This window comes from Pelodiscus sinensis, chromosome 32 (genome assembly GCF_052426305.1).
Source record: "Pelodiscus sinensis isolate ZL-2025 chromosome 32, ASM5242630v1, whole genome shotgun sequence".
In the NCBI taxonomy this organism is placed as follows: domain Eukaryota; kingdom Metazoa; phylum Chordata; order Testudines; family Trionychidae; genus Pelodiscus; species Pelodiscus sinensis.
Genome location: NC_143083.1, coordinates 6,815,440 through 6,831,270, shown reverse-complemented (window position 1 = coordinate 6,831,270; position 15,831 = coordinate 6,815,440). Strand labels below are relative to the sequence as shown.

The 15,831-nt window shown below is 52.2% G+C and overlaps 2 protein-coding genes across 9 annotated transcripts in view; one reads left to right on the top strand and one right to left on the bottom strand.

Annotated features, from left to right (window-relative positions):
* The window catches only part of LOC102456567 (ras-related protein Rab-8A), a 64,832-nt gene extending 57,790 nt beyond the window's left edge, over nt 1–7,042 (bottom strand). For 3 of the 6 annotated variants that reach the window (XR_012896724.2, XM_075903112.2, XM_075903113.2), the window contains exon 1: nt 6,874–7,041. Coding sequence is in view for 5 of the 6 variants with exons in the window: in XM_075903112.2 (XP_075759227.1) it covers nt 6,874–6,997 (124 nt within the window). In the remaining variant the exon portion in view is untranslated. Of the gene's footprint in view, nt 1–6,873 lie in introns of all 6 variants that reach the window. The other 3 variants (XM_075903109.2, XM_075903110.2, XM_075903114.1) reach the window with 2 other exon arrangements.
* LOC102456979 (tropomyosin alpha-1 chain) overlaps nt 1–15,036 on the top strand; it is a 97,500-nt gene extending 82,464 nt beyond the window's left edge. Inside the window, exons 9-11 of one of the 3 annotated variants that reach the window (XR_012896720.2) lie at nt 13,186–13,253; nt 13,371–13,582; nt 14,853–15,036. Coding sequence is in view for 2 of the 3 variants with exons in the window: in XM_075903103.2 (XP_075759218.1) it covers nt 13,186–13,253; nt 13,371–13,415 (113 nt within the window). In the remaining variant the exon portion in view is untranslated. Of the gene's footprint in view, nt 1–13,185; nt 13,254–13,370; nt 13,884–14,852 lie in introns of those variants that run through there. The other 2 variants (XM_075903103.2, XM_075903105.2) reach the window with 2 other exon arrangements.
* Nucleotides 15,037–15,831: the final 795 nt, after the last annotated feature.

Here is a 15,831-nt window from a genome sequence, read left to right as displayed (position 1 = left end):
ACAAGAAGCAGTGGGCTTAAACTGCAGCAAGGGAGGTTTAGGTTGGACATTAGGAAAAACTTCCTAACTGTCAGGGTAGTCAAACACTGTAATAAACTGCCCAGGGAGGTTGTGGAATCCCCATCTCTGGAGATATTTAAGAATAGGTTAAATAAATGTCTATCAAGGATAGTCAGGACAGTATTTGGTCCTGCCATGGGTCAGGGGACTGGACTCCATGACCTCCCAAGGTCCCTTCCAGTCCTAGTATTCTATGATTAGGCCTGGTCTACACTAGGAGTTTAGAAATTTGACCTTATTTGGCTAAATTCTACCTAAACAGTGAGTTCACACAATTAAGTCTGTCTCCTGGAGAGCAGTAGAAAGTCTCAGGAAAGTCTGAGTTTCAGTGCCCATGTGGCGAGTGTTACGAGCACACTTGGCCATGAGTTCTAGCTCCCAGAGGCGAAGAAGAGCACCAACATGGAGCATGAAGACATCTTGGACCTCACTGAGGCATGGGTAGAAGAATCCCATTCTTTCGGAGCTTTGAATCAGCAAGAGAAAAACCAAAATCTATGTGAAGATCACAAAGTGCATGGTGGAGAAAGGATACCTCAGGGATGTCCAGCCATGCCATGTTAAAATAAAAGAGCTGAGGCAGTTCTACCACAAGACAAAAGAGGCAAATGGACAGTCCAATGCATCAGTGCCACTTCTATGACCATGTGGATCCAAGGGGCGGGGGGGAACCTGAGCATCTTCCTAAACCAGACTGCGGAATCCTCTGAAGGCATTCAGGGCAGCAGTGTGGAGGTCAGCACAGTTATAGATGAAGGAGGGTAGCCATCTGATGAATGGCGAGAGCCACAAACTTTGTATAATCTTGCAGACAATCCTCCTCCTCTCAGGACATCTCAGGCTATGGCTACACTCCCGGCTTCTTGCCCAAGTAATATGCAAATGAGGCTAAGCATGTAATAACGCCGAGCCTCATTTGCATACCTAATGAGCCACCATTTTTTCAGAAGAGGCTCTTGCGCAAGAAGGAGCGTCTACACTGCCCCTTCTTGCGCAAGAAAAACCCTCTTGCACAATACCGTTACACCTATTACTTTTCAGGAAGAACAGCATTGCGCAAGAGGGTTTTTCTCGCGCAAGAAGGGGCAGTGTAGACGCTCCTTGCACAAGAGCCTCTTCTGAAAAAAAATGATGGCTCATTAGGTATGCAAATGAGGCTCGGTGATATTCCACACTTAGCCTCATTTGCATATTACTTGTGCAAGAAGCCGCAAGTGTAGACATAGCTTCAGAGTCAGGCACTGATCCCGGGGAAAGTACATCTGGTGAGTTCACATTTTTTTTCCTTGCTAGAAGAGGGTTAAGGCAATTGGGTGTGATGCACTCTGTGCCTACACGGCACAGGGGCCTAAAATAGTTCATTAAACGTGTCTGTAGATGGAGTGGGAATCCTCCCTGCAGACCTCCATGAAACTCTCAGATCCTTCTCACAAGGTTTCTGGGGAGTCAGGATGTGAAAGGGTAATCAGTTATTGATGGGGACTGCAGGGGGCCCCACTGTGTACTGGGGCTGCTCCAGCAGGGGCTGGGAGCCAGGTGCTGGGGGCAGCCCCAACCCCCACACAGGCCTAGGAGCCAGCAGCCAGCCCAAGTGCCGATCTGGGAGCCCTGCGGGGTGGGGGCTAGGGATGTACAGGAGGCCCCTGCTTTACGACGGCCCAATTTATGACCCCCCCACACCTACAACCTTTTCCATAAGTGTGGAAGGGACCACAATCCCCCAACTTACATCCTCGGCCCCGCATTTACAATGGTGTACGCCGCCGGTTGTAAATGTGGGCTCAAGTTATGACGCCCCCAACTCACAATGCTATTCCCGGAACCGATTGCGTCGCAAGTCAGGGGCAGCCTATATTGGTGTAGCCAGTTAAACGATTAATTGATAAGAGGATGGTTATCAGTTAATGCTACTGGCTACATGCGTCTCCTGCCCCTCACGGCTCTGCCAGTACATTTTTTAGCGGGTTGGCCAGCAGCTTAGCTCAGTCCCAGGTGCTACCCCCGCTGCAGTTCTGCACTAAGAGTTATTGCATCCCTCAATGGTCGGACACCTTCCCATAACCAAGACAGCTGGTGGTCTGGTGTGATTGCAGCACAAAGCTTAGCAGCATAAGGCCCAGGTTTCTATCCACAACAGCTCCCTATCTCTCTCTGAGATTCGTTACAGCGGGAACAGGGAGCTTGCTATGTACTCCCCCAGCTCCAGCAGCTGTCCAGCTTGCACAAATCTGCAGGCGAAAATGGACAAGGGAAGACATGTTTAAGGAGCAAACAGAGCAGAGGAATACACTACTGGAGATGTGAGCAGAGAGCCAGAAAAGGAGAACATACAGGGAACTGCAAGCGAAGCACCAGGACTATGGCTTTCCCTCCCTGACGGCTGTGATGGAGCTCATGGAAGCGTGCTGGAGAGGACCCCCGCATACAGTGAAGATCAACCTTCCCTCTTCACCCAGATCTGTAGCCTCCGCCACTGGGAGTCCTGGCACATGGGGGCGGAGGAGGGAGAAGGGATTGGAACACAAGGGCAGCCTCACAATCAACCTTCAGGGAAGCACCACAAAGCCAAAGGTTGTCCTCCTTTGCATTTCTAATTCTCCCCCTCCAGGTCCCACCACAGACTCCTTTTCTGTCCCTGCTGTTTTCCCTAAATAAAAGTGCATGATTTCTGAACAAGAGTCTCTTTATTGCTTGAACTGCAGGGATGGGGTGGGGGATTACAAGCAAACACACTGAATGCAGAGGCACTTTGTTGAGAGGAACGTGCATGACTTTTCAAAACTGGCCATTCCTAAAACTTTCTTTCAAAGCCCAGTGCTATGCTATCCTTATCGCCCTGGTGTCTGGCTTCTCAAAAATCTCTGGGGAGGCACTCTGCCTCAGCCCCCATTCCTCCCAGATCGCTTTCTCGATTGCTCTCACTAATATTATGGCACACATAGCAGGCTGCCACCACAAAGGAAATGTGTTCACTGAGGTCTAACCTAGCCAGTAGACTCCTAACCCTTCCCTTTAAACTCCCAAAAGCATCATTCTGCATTTGCTCAGCCTGTACTTAATCTATTGTTTACTGCTTTCTAGGCTGCCCCTGTACGGCAGCATGAGCCACAGGAGCAAGGGTTTGGCTGGGTCCCCCAGGATCACTATTGGCACTTTCACCTCTTCGATTCCCATTTTCTCATCTGGGAAGAGTTCTAGCCTGCAGCTTTCTGAAGAGGCAGGAGTTCCTAAAGATGTGTGTGCCATGCGCACCTTTCCCAACTATCCCCTGTAGACACTGAAACGGCCCTTGTTAAGCCACCAGTGGCTCCAGCACATGCATTGCAGTTTATATAGGTCGGGGACCCAAGATGGGAACGTGCATTCTGTCTATTGCCCCACTGGAGCTAGGGAACCCAATCATGGCTATGCCCTCCACGGTGGTATCCATGTTTCCCAGAGTCACTACCCTCCCTTTCAGAATGGTGTTGATTGCTTTGGCTACTTGCATAACAGCAGTCCCCACTAGGGTTGTAATAATGTAGCTGATTTAACCTACAGACAGTCCCCGAGTTACGCGGATCCGACTTATGTCGGATCCGCAGTTACGAACGGGGCACTTCCTCTCCCTGGTCTCGAGCAGACCAGGGAGAGGAAGCAAAGCGGCGGCGGAACGCGCGGCCAGCTGACAGCCCAGACGCGTCTGGGCTGTCAGCTGGCCGCGCGTTCTGCCGCTCTGCTCTGCTCTGCTCCGCTCTGCTCCCCCTCCCCCTGGTCTGCAGACCAGGGGGAGGGGGAGCAGAGCGGAGCACGCGGCCAGCTGACAGCCCAGATGCGTCTGGGCTGTCAGCTGGCCGCGCGTTCTGCCACTCTGCTCTGCTCCGCTCTGCTCCCCCTCCCCCTGGTCTGCAAACCATGGGGAGGGGGAAGCAGAGCGGAGCACGCGGCCAGCTGACAGCCCAGACGCGTCTGGGCTGTCAGCTGGCCGCGCGTTCCGCCGCTCTGCTCTACTCTGCTCCCCCTCCCCCTGGTCTGCAGACCTGGGGGACGGGGAGCAGAGCAGAGCAAAGCCCCGGAGCCCGAGGGCAGCAGGATAGCCACCGCGCGTCTGGGCTGTCCCGCTGCCCGCGTGTTCCGCCGCTTTGCTCCCCGTCCCCCTGGTCTGCAGACCAGGGGGACGGGGAGCAAAGCAGAGCAAAGCCACGGAGCCCGAGGGCAGCAGGATAGCCACGGCGCGTCTGGGCTGTCCCGCTGCCCCCGTGCTCCGCGGCTTTGCTCCGGACGCCTGTAGTACAGCAGCTGGGGCGCTGCCGGTTGGTCCCGTAGCGCCGCTCTGGGTGCCACTGGACCAACCCAGCAGCACCCCAGCTGCTCTGCCCCAGGTGTCCCCTAGTCAGCAGCTGCTGAAAATGACCAGTGGCTGACTACAGGAAGCCCCTGCCCCGGGCTTCCTGGAATCAGCCGCTGATCAGTTTCAGCAGCAGCTGACTTGGGGATGCCTGGGGTTCTTAAGTTGAATCTGTATGTAAGTCAGAACTGGCGTCCAGATTCAGCCACTGTTGAAACTGATCAGTTTCAGCAGCGGCTGAATCTGGACGCCAGTTCCGACTTACATACAGATTCAACTTAAGAACAAACCTACAGTCCCTATCTTGTACGTAACCCGGGGACTGCCTGTATAAGCTTTTGGTAATTGGTTATGCTATAGACTACATGCATCACACACACCTCCACCCACAAGTAAATTTTTGAGGAGGCAGTCAGTAGCTCGATTCAGTCCTGGCTTACACAGGGTCCAGGATCTACCCCAGCTGCGGCTCTGCATTTAAATGTGTTATTAGGAGCCACCCAGCTTGCGCTAGGTCCAGGAGCTCAGTTACCCCCACCTCAGGACAAGAGCTGCTGCTAACTGGCACTGCAGCCTCTGATACAGCTGGTTTTTAAACTGCCTCCCCTTGCAGACCAGCTTCTGCCTGGCACCCCACACTCCCGCTTCTGAATGGCAGGGGGCTTCTCAGGAGTGGGGCCAGAGTGCTGTGGCTGCCAGTCCTCACCTCCAGGAACTATAGAATTGTAGCGTAACATAAGAATTCATGGTTAGTCAGCTATTCAATTAACCAATATTTAACATCCCTAGCTCCTACTGTAGATTTCCCTACTCTGAATTGATTCCCCACTGACTGTTAAATGTTTGGTGTTCCAGAGGGCAATTGCCACGCACTTTTCTACGAGTCTCACAGGGCAGATGAAAGCAATGTTGCAAAAGTTCCCTGAAAGTGGCCTTGTGCACTAATAAATTTTGCAGACATTGCTGATCATCCCATACCTGCAGCACTATGTGCTCCCACCAGTCTGTGCTTGTCTGATGGCACAACTGTATCAGACACTGTATTAGATACCACTGTATCTAAAGGATCGAATGCCAGCAGCATTTCCAATTTACTCAATGCAAGGGCTTGCCTGAACAACATGTCCATGGCACCCCGAGATTCCTCCTCGTTTTCTTCCTGAAATGATGTGCATACACTCTCGACATACTCTTCCATTGGGTGCACTAAGGTAGACATCAACATCACAATGCTCTGATGTGCAATGGGATTCACGGGGGGGGGGGGGGGGGAGCATGCTGGCGCTGCTATGGTGTCTGTGTGGGTAACCAGTGCTAAAAAGGATGCAAAAAGACTGTTTCCGGTTGATTTCAAGGAAAGGGGGGAGGGAGTAGTCGAGTGCATTATGGAACACTGACACCATGAACCCAGAACCACCTGCTGCACAATTTTAGTCCCAGTGTGGACTGGAAGCAAAGTGGCACAGGTACGGAGGGATAGCTACCCACAGTGCATTGCTCTCAAAGTTGATGCACTACTTTGAATACATTGAATGCTTATGGACAGCATCCATAGACATAGACCTTTGACTTTATGAAATCAGGTTGTAAGAATTCAACCTTAAATTCAACCTTATCTCATAGCATAAACGTGGCCTTAAAAGTTTAAAGCACAGCAATGGCAACCAGCTTTAAACTGAAAGTGTGGCCACTGGCAGGAGTGTTAGGAGAAAACAGTCCCAGCACTCTACGTAAACCCCTCTGCCAGGGAATTAGGTAACATAGCCTGGTTCACGCTGGTGTATGCGGCAGAAGTGGGAGGTGCCCTGAGCAAGAAAGTCACAGTGCTGTAAAATGCCAACACAGACTTGGCAGTGCTGACAGTGGTAAAGTCTACACTGGCAATTGTACAGCTCTGAAGCTTGCATCACTCAGGGCACGGGTGTAGGTGTTTTTACCCCTCCAGCGATGCAAGTTTCTGCGCTGTGAAACGGCAGCTTAGAGGACTGTCCCGGCAACAAGTTTAAGACACTGTCACCCCCGCAGGCCCTGGCTAAGGTGTGAAGAAGCGGGCTGTGCCCATGAAAGCTCATGACACGAGACGTTGTGAGTCTCGACGGTGCTGCAGGACCCTTCGCTGCTTTGTCAGTTTTTCCTGACCCGGCCTCACTCGGCTCCCCTGTGAACTTCGCTCGGGTGTCCAAGTCAGTCACCGAGGCGGCTCCGGGAGCGGCCCCTCCCACTGCGGACAGCGCCTGGGCCTGGCGGAGCTCGCGCCAGCTCCCAAGCGACGGGAGGCCGCGGCGGGGGGGGGGGGGGGCGGAAGCGCGGCACAAGCTCGCGCGCCCGATCTGTGAGGGGCCGAGTGTGCGGGGTAACCCGGCGGCTATTTCAGGGGCCGCGCGCGGGAGCCACGAACCGCCCCGCGGGCCGCGGGCCGCGCGCCGGCCGGCCGGTCCCCCAGAGCTCGCCGGCACCCGTAGCCACCGCGCCCTACCCCCACGCACCGATGGTGGAGATGAAGGTGGCGTTGAAGGCATCCTCGGAGAAGCGGAAGAGCGCGCAGGTCTTGCCCACGCCCGAGTCCCCGATCAGCAGCAGCTTGAAGAGGTAATCGTAGGTCTTCGCCATGTTCCCCCCGGGCCCCGCCCCTGCCGGAACTTCCGCCTCTCGCGCGGCCCCACAAGCTGCAGGGTCTGCCCCTCAACCCCACTTCCGTGTGCTTATTGGCTCGCTCCGGCACGCGTCATCTCTCGTCCCGCCCGGCCATCGCTCGATCAGGAAGAGCACAGAGCGAAAGCCCCATTGGTGAGGCGGCTTGCCGAGCGTGTAACTCGCTTGTTGATTGGTGGGGTGCCCTTGCCGGGTGGGTGAAGCGGGCGTGGCCAGGGGTCGTTGGGGGCGCCGTGCGCTGAGCCTAGGGGCGGGGTTGTTTCAGGAGGCGCCGCCAGGAGCGCGCGACCCAGGGGGGAGCGGGCGGGTCTTGTCCCTGCGGTGTCCTGGCCGCCAGCAGTCTCCGCGGGCCCTGTCGGGCGCGCGCGCTAGGCTGAGCTGGGGCGGGGTAGCCCGGACCCGTCCCGGGGGCGGGGCTTCGCCCGGCTCTGTGCGCTGGAGAGTTTTCTGGGGGCCTTGCAGGAGGGCGCTGGAAGTAGGGAAATGGGTCGAACTTGCCCGTTCCCATGAGTCTTCCGGCGTTTGTGAGCCTGTTCTCACCCTAAGGGGCTGTGTCTAGACCCGCAAGTTTTTCCACAAAATCATCTGCTTTTGTGGAAAAACTTGCCAGCTGTCTACACTGGCCACGAATTTCCGCAAAAGCACTGGTGATCTCATGTAGGATTGCTTTTTCCGGAACTGCTGTGCTGCTCCCGTTCGGGCAAAAGTCTTTTTCCGAAAAACTTCTGCGCAAAAGGGCCACTGTAGACAGCTCAGATTTGTTTTGCATAAAAAAGCCCCGATGGCGAAAATGGCGATCGGGGCTTTTTTGCAAAAAAGCGCGTCTAGATTGGCCACGGACGCTTTTCCACAAAAAGTGCTTTTGTGGAAAAGCGTCCTGCCAATCTAGACGTGCTTTTCTGAAAATGCTTTTAACAGAAAACTTTTCCGTTAAAAGCATTTCCGGAAAATCATGCCAGTGTAGACGTAGCCACCCTGAACTAAGGGACTACGTCTAGACTGGCATGATTTTCCACAAATGCTTTTAACGGAAAAGTTTTCCGCTAAAAGCATTTGCGGAAAAGCGCGTCTAGATTGGCACGGACGCTTTTTGCGGAAAAGCGTCCGTGCCAGTCTAGATGTGCTTTTGCTCAAAAAAACCCCGATCGCCATTTTAGCCATCGGGGCTTTTTTGCGCAAAACAGTACTGTGCTGTCTACACTGGCCCTCTTGTGCAAATGATTTGCGCAAGAGGACTTTTGCCTGAACGGGAGCAGCATAGCATTTCTGCAAGAACACTGATAATCTTACATGAGATCGTCACTGTTCTTGTGGAAATTCAAGTGGCCAGTGTAGACACCTGGCAAGTTTTTCCACAAAAGCAGCTGATTTTGCGGGAAAAACTGGCCAGTCTAGACACAGACAGGGTGTGAAGTATCCTGTAATTCACTAATCAAATAGTCCATGCATGTTTGCATAGTCTGTTCCTTACTCGCTAGGGAGGTGCCGCCCCTTTGAAACACCCCTGCAGCATTTCAAAGGGGCAGTGCTGAATGGAGCCCAGGATCAGCGAGGGGGGGGGCGGGGAGCGACTAGTCGACTATCCAATAAGCATTTGCTTATGGGGTAGTCACTAGTCCTTAGCATCCTTTGGCTGAACCTAGAGCTGGGGAAGGTAAGCCTCCAGCCCTCTCCCTTCTACCAGAGACCCCCCACCCCTGCTGCTCAAGGCCTCCACGGCAACTAACCCCCCCCCCCCCACACACACACACACATGCACACCCCGAAGCATGGGCAACCCATGACTTCCCTGTGGCTGCTATCCCAAGCACAGGCAGCTCCTTCCTCTGTCGATGGCCACCTCTGCTGCATAGGCAGCACATCTCTCTGGGCCCCCTAAAGTATAGGTGGCTTTCAGCCCTGACCTCCCCTGAGCACAAATGGCCTACAGCACTTGCCTTTTCCATCCCTTCCCTCTCTCCTCTCCCCTCCTCCCATAGAACATGAGGCGCAGTCAGAACACGGCCCCATCTTCAGAAAGGCTTGGGAGCCATGCTAAATGGGGGCAGGAACTGGGGGTGGGAACAGCCTAGCTGTTTGGGAAGGAATTGCCTTCCCCTGCCTCTTAAACCTACCACCTATCCCTGCTCCTATTCCATTTTTATACTGGAGGAATCAGTCTGCAGCATGTTGTGGGCTTCATTGTCAGGTAGGAATAAGAGATCTTCTGGAAAAGGGCTTTATTCCGGAGGATCGCACCAGTCTAGACGCTTTTTTCCGGCTTTTCCCCAAGCCGGAAAAAAAGCGGCGGACATGTTTATTTAAATCCGCGGGGGATATTTAAATCCCCTGCGGATTTCCCTATTCTGACTTACCTGCTTTGCATGCCTTTTCCGGAATTTGGGGCCAGTGTAGACGTAGCCAGTCAATCTCCATACCACCAATGATAAAATGTTGCTTTTTCCTCTCTTTTGGAATGCCACTTCTGTAGTCTTTTGCCAGCCTGGAGTGACTCTGAAGATGGTAAGATGTTTTATTGCCTTCAATTCTGCTTCATCTTCCCACCCCAGCATGCTGAAAATGCACTGTGTGGCGGATTTACGGGTGCGAGCACCTCACGCCCCCTCTTCTCGGCTTAGAGTAGAGCCAGGGGCGGGGCTCCGTGGACCCACCGCCTTCTTCGTTCTCCTTGTCCCCAACCCCAGGGCTTGTTGGCAGGGTCGATTGTGGAAGGGGGTGCGATCACCTCCCGACCAGGGGTGGCCAAGAGGGCTCGGCGAACCCCGAGTTCAGGCCCCCTCCTCCAGCCAGAGAGGGGGGGGTTTGGTCGTGGCGTCTCTGGGGAAAGGGGGTTGGGGTCCTGACCCATGTCAGGTTCTGCGGCTGGTGCCGTCTACCCTGCTTCCAGCTCTTGAGAGTTGCAGGGAGGGTGGGGGAGTGGGGGACCCGGGCCCTCCCTCACCACTGGGTCCCAGCCAGAGGCCCTAAGTGGGGTAGGCGTCTAAACGTCGCCCTCCACGGCGGATGGGGCGGCAGCCCTCAACTCCTCCGCCCACGGGCGCCAAAAGGGCCCTGCCTCGGGCTCCTTCCACTCCCCGCTTGTCTGCCCCGGCGATGGGGCTGATCGGGGTGCACTCACCACTCCGAAGTCTCCGGGTGCGTCCCAGTGCGAGCCGCCAGCTGCTGACTCCGTCCTTCCTGGTCGCCCCGGGGGCCGAGCCCTTGGTGCCCCTGGAAGCCAGGGTCGCCGCCTCCTCGCTCCTGCCCCCCTGTCCGTCTGCCCGGCCGCCACCTTTATGGGCGCTGGGGAGTGACGTCCGGGCGTTCCGCCACGTCCGTGCGCCGCCGCCGCCCCCGCCCTTGCCCCAGCATGGGCCCGTGCCCCGTTCAGAGCCGCCAGCCGGGGCGGGCGGGCTGGCTGCTTTCGCGCGGTCCGCGCCCTCCCCCGCTCCCGGCGGGGTGCCCCGGGTTGGGCTTGCCGCTGCCCCAACTCCGGGGCTGCGATGCCGGTCGGCGCGCCGCTTGCGGCGCGCGGTTTCTCCCGAGGAAGGGGGAGTCCCGCTCCCTCCTCTAGTGCGGACCCCGCCGGGTCCGTCACACACTGCAAGATAAAAGTTCTGCAGGAGTTGTTCAGAGTGAGCATCTCTGAAACCCTGACTTGTCTAGGCTTTGCATTCTGTCCCACTTTGGGGTAATGTGCCTTATAAAATGCTAAGATCACTGAAAGCATAAAACGTGAACCAGTTTTTTAATATTGTCTTGTATTCAGTGAACCAAGTCTTTCAGTGAATAACTATTTTACAATATTTTTTTATTTAAATCTTGTTTGACTATGAGGAGCACTTTACAATAATTGTAAAGGGAGACAGGCAGCCTAGTGAGCTATTAATATATATGTGCAGTAAACAGCCAAGGAACTAAACTTCCCCAGTGCAGCCATTTAAAGTCCAGAGAAGCTCCTAGTTTTGTCCACAATGGCAGCATCTAGCAAGCCCCCACAACAAAAAAGTATTCAGTTACCCCCTCCCCATGCTGTTATTTAATGGAGCACCAGACTTACTCATAGAAATCCCCTCCTACCAGGTGTCCACCTGGCTTTCAGAAGCTGCATGTTCACTGGAGTCTGCTTCATACTTCTGTGTGGGGAAGAGATCGTGGTTTTCAGAGCTCTCTTCCTTCTCCTACTCAGAGTCCTGGTCAATCTTGGGCACTGCCAAAAGGGATGACTGCAGACCCATGACAAATGAGGTTCAGTGGTGGCCTCATAGCAAAAATCTGGTCAAGATGATGCCATAACAGTAGAGGACACACACATTCATCATTCATTTCAGTATGAATCATAGGGTTGGAAGAGACCTCAAGAGGTCATTTAGTCCAACCCCTTGCTAAAAGCAGGAGCAATCCCAACTAAATCATCCCAGCCAGGGCTTTCTCAAGCCAGGGCGTAAAAGCCTCTAGGAATCGAGAGTCCACCACCTCCCTAGATAACCCATTCCAGTTCTTCACCACCCTCCTAATATCCAACTTAGACCTCCCCTACTGCAACTTGAGGCCGTTGTTCCTTGTACTGTCATCTGTCACCATTGAAAAGAGCTTATCTCTATCCTCTTTGGAACACCACTTCAGGTATTTGAAGGCTGCTGGCGAGGAGCCCAGCTCTGAACACAGAGCCATTGCCAGCAACAATGCAGAAGTAAGGATGGCATGATATGGTATTGCCACTCCTACTTCTGTGCTGTTGCCTTTAGAGCTGGGCCTTTGGTCAGCAGCCACCAATCTATCTGACCAGCTCTGAAAGCAACAATGCAGAAGTAAGGGTGGCATATCTTGGTATTGTCACTGTTCCTTCTGTGTTGCTGCTGGTAGGGTGCTGCTTTCATAGTTGAGTGCCTGACCAGAAGCTGATGCTTTCTGGCCATGCTATTCTGAAGGCAGTGCAAAAAGTAAGATTATCAATACTGAACTCTCCCCACAGTAACCTTGCAACTCTCCCCACAGTAACCTTGCAACTCTCCTCCAACCCATTTTTGGGTCAAGACCCCTGATTTGAGAAATGCTTCTCTCCCACGTGAAATCTGTATAGCACATGGTGAAAGTACCCAAAACAAGATTTCAGAGGGAGACCAGCTTTCACATTTTGTGGCATGTTTTTCATAGATGTGAATTTGGTAGGGCCCTACTTATGTCCAGTGATGCCATATGCACACACCTCAAAACTGAGAAGTATTTTGATTGTGATCAGAGGCATTAGCTTGCTGTTAGCTCAGGGGTGGGGTAGGTTCCCCTGGCTTGCCTGGATCTGGTCCTTGAGGCTCGGTGCTCCCCCCAGCGTTGGGGAGCTGGGGCTGGAGCACACAATCTACTAGCCTGAGCCCCCCTAAGATCTGAATGTAGGGAGTGTCTTTCTCCTCAATTGGGGGGCCACATCAGGGAGGTTTTTTGTTCGTTCGTTCATTTTGTTTCTCACTTGTGTGTGGTCCCTATCCAAAAAAGGGTCCCCACCTGTGCTTTAGCTGATATTTCTGTAAATTCCTTGGATTATTTCTCTGTTTTCACTAGTGTTCGCAACTCCTTTGAGTGCAGTAGTGTTACTTCCTCTTTAATAAGATCAAACCAGAGGTGAAAGGAAGCGGGTGTGCCCTGGCATTCAGCTCTGGCAGGAGCTGGCTGAGCTGGGGCAAAGGCCAGCAAGGAGCTGTATAAAGAGCTGGCAGGGACCCAGGTTGCAATGGGACAGCACCTGTAAATTACTTTCACCGCTGGATCAGAACTAACAGATCCTGTAGTTTTTCACAGGAGACTTTGCTATTTACAACTGTTTAGGGATCCTCCAGACAGTACAATCCATGTAACATTGTCCTTGATTGACATGCAAGTATCAGTAGAAATATCTGTAAATTACTGGACACTATTAAATGAATATCAGACAATGGGCATCATAGTCACATTGCAATTCAACTTTTGATTCAGTGTCTCAAAGCTTTACTCAAAGTAAAATCTGCTTGGTCAAGAAAAAAACTAGCTACAATCCTTCCATTCAAGGAGTAGCAGATGGATTTAAATTAAAATATTAGTTACTAGAAGATTTATCTGGTGTTGTTTGGGTCCTTAACTCATTTGTTTTTCTTCGTTTAAATCATTGCTCTGTGGTGGAACTGGGGAGGAAGGTTCAGCATGCAGGCTTCCCCAGGGAGAGAGGACAACCCCAGCCCTCACGGCTGCAGCTTGGGGCCAGGTGAGAAGCACCTCTCCATGGCTGCTTTAGCTCCAGCAGGCACATCTGGGGAAGGAGTGTATGTCCCCAAGCTGGGGCAGGACCAGCTTAATCTACCCTCTGTGATTCCTCAACCAGATTGAAGAATGGAGCAAACTGTGCATTTTATACCCAGGGGTATAAAGATGAGTCCAGCAGCACACTTGCTTTGAGTGTCAATCTACCATCTATCTGCTGGTCGGGTTAGGTGTTTGATCTCCCGAGGTTCCAAGGGGACGCCCACCTCGTATTCGTCTTTCCTACGAATTGAGAGACCGGCCCTGGCCTGACATGCTGGAGTCGAAAAAGGGGTAAAAATTGTACCTGGATGTTGTCCTTTGCTTAAGTAGATATATACATAGTGTTAGAGCTCTTTAAAGATTAAGCTGTCACTTGGTACCATTATTTCTATTTTCTATCTTTACCTTTTTCCTGTAATCATTGTTAAGACCTATATATATATATATTTGCTAGCATTTAAGAAATAGAGCAATAACCATTGTAACCATATGATTTATAAGCTTCTTTAATAAACCTGTAACTGTTTAAGCTTTAACCTGACTCCTTCAGTTGCTGTAACAGAACCAAGCACAATTTAAAAGAACTTCAGATGGTCATAAAAGGGACAGACATAGGGGCTACGTCTACACTGGCCCCTTTTCCGGAAGGGGCATGTTAATTTCAGCTATCGTAGTAGGGAAAAAGCGCCCTTTTCCGGAGGGTCTTATTCCTACTTTGAAGTAGGAATAAGAGCCTCCGGAAAAGGACGATTTCCGGAAGATCGGGGCCAGTGTAGACGCTCTTTTCCGGCTTTTCTAAAAGCCGGAAAAAAGCGGCGGACATTTTTATTTAAATGCCGCGGGGGATATTTAAATCCCCCGCGGATTTCCCTACTACGATAGCTGAAATTAACATGCCCCTTCCGGAAAAGGGGCCAGTGTAGACGTAGCCAGGGAGAGCTTGGGCGTTTGGATCTGTGTCTCTCCCAGGTGACAAGATCTGTTGGGGCACCTTTTCAGCCTTTCCTAGGCTGCCCACTGTGAAGGAACTTTGTGTTCTAGCAGCGAAAATCTAAGGTGTAATAAGCTCTTCCTATATAACGGGGTGTCTGTTGGCCTGCTGGCCACCCTCTGCAATGGGACCCCGGTCCTAGCAGTAAAGACACGGACGTTAAACCTTTTCTCAGAAGCATACACACACACACTGCGCTGACCGTCGTCTGACAAGAGCTGCTAAGGATTTATTGCAGAATAAACGTCTGGAATGTTTCCTTATATGAGTTAGTAAAAGTCACATTAGTCATATTCTCTCATAGTAGAAGCCAACATTTTATTGAAATAATTCCAGATAGCTGAGGCTCATTAGCAAAAGTCTGGATCCCTAGGAGTTTTTTGTCATTTATTGCTTTTGCAGTGTCCTCCTGTAACCTTTTCAGCACATCTTAAGCTATGAAGGCTTGTTATCTCTGATGGCATCTGGCAGATGTGCAGGTTTTTTGCCAGTGTCTCTCTAGCTGTGAGGTTGTTATACTTCTGACTAAATATTTATTAAAACTGACTATATCATTTCTACTTCTAACAGCCCTCCACCTTGGCTGGTAAAGGGAGAAGAGGCCCTGGAATGGATTAACAGGCCATCCTGCGTGTGGCATAAGGACCTGATGGAATGGGATTTTTCTTTTTTATCAAAGGGTATGTCTACACTTGCCTCCTACTTCAAAGTAGGGAGGCAAATGAAGCATACCGAAGTTGCAAATCAAGCCCGGGATTTAAATATCCCACACTTGATTTGCATGTTCCCGGCCGGTTGCCATTTTAGAAATTCACTAGCCCGGAGTAACTGCCCGTGTCTACACGCAGCAGTGAAATGGGAGTCCAATTTAAACCCCCTAATTCGAATTAGCTGGTAAACCTCATTGCAGGAGGAATACCAGCTGTGACGGCGCATTGGGGGTCCCCCGTCTCCTGCGCCCCGAAATGGCACAAACAGACTCCACCAGCCAGTGGAATTGAGGGTGGTTTATTGCTCCTCCAGGATACAGCATAGCACAGATGTAATCTGGTTACAGGAACTGGGGCTAAGAGGCCTCAGTGCTCCCCTTGAGATAGGGGAGTCCCAGCCCCCCTCCCCAGCTCCTTCTCCCCTGCTTTCCAGACAGGAACTAACTCTACCTCTCCCAGCCCTGCCCCCAGCCAGGGCAGCATTCCACCTCCCTTTGTTTCTCCACATGGGGGGTAGTTGAACAGAGTTGTTAGTTTCTCTAGTCCGTGCGGAAGATTTTTCACACATTTCTGAGGCAATACCAGAAACATCGAGATAAAGCGTCTGGTAAGTAGAACTGCTCTAGCGGAATATTGTATCCAGCTGGTCACAGTGTTCGAATGGCCCAGGGTGCAAACATCTCAGCTACAACTAAAAATCAATTCCTACTAACTTCTTCTATGAGGGACATTGCCTACAGGGCTAGATATTCAGAAAATCGTCTCCTGAAACATAATGAGCAGTGTTGTTCCTATACCAATGTCTCGAGGTGATATGTATGTAAACTGAGTTGCTGCGG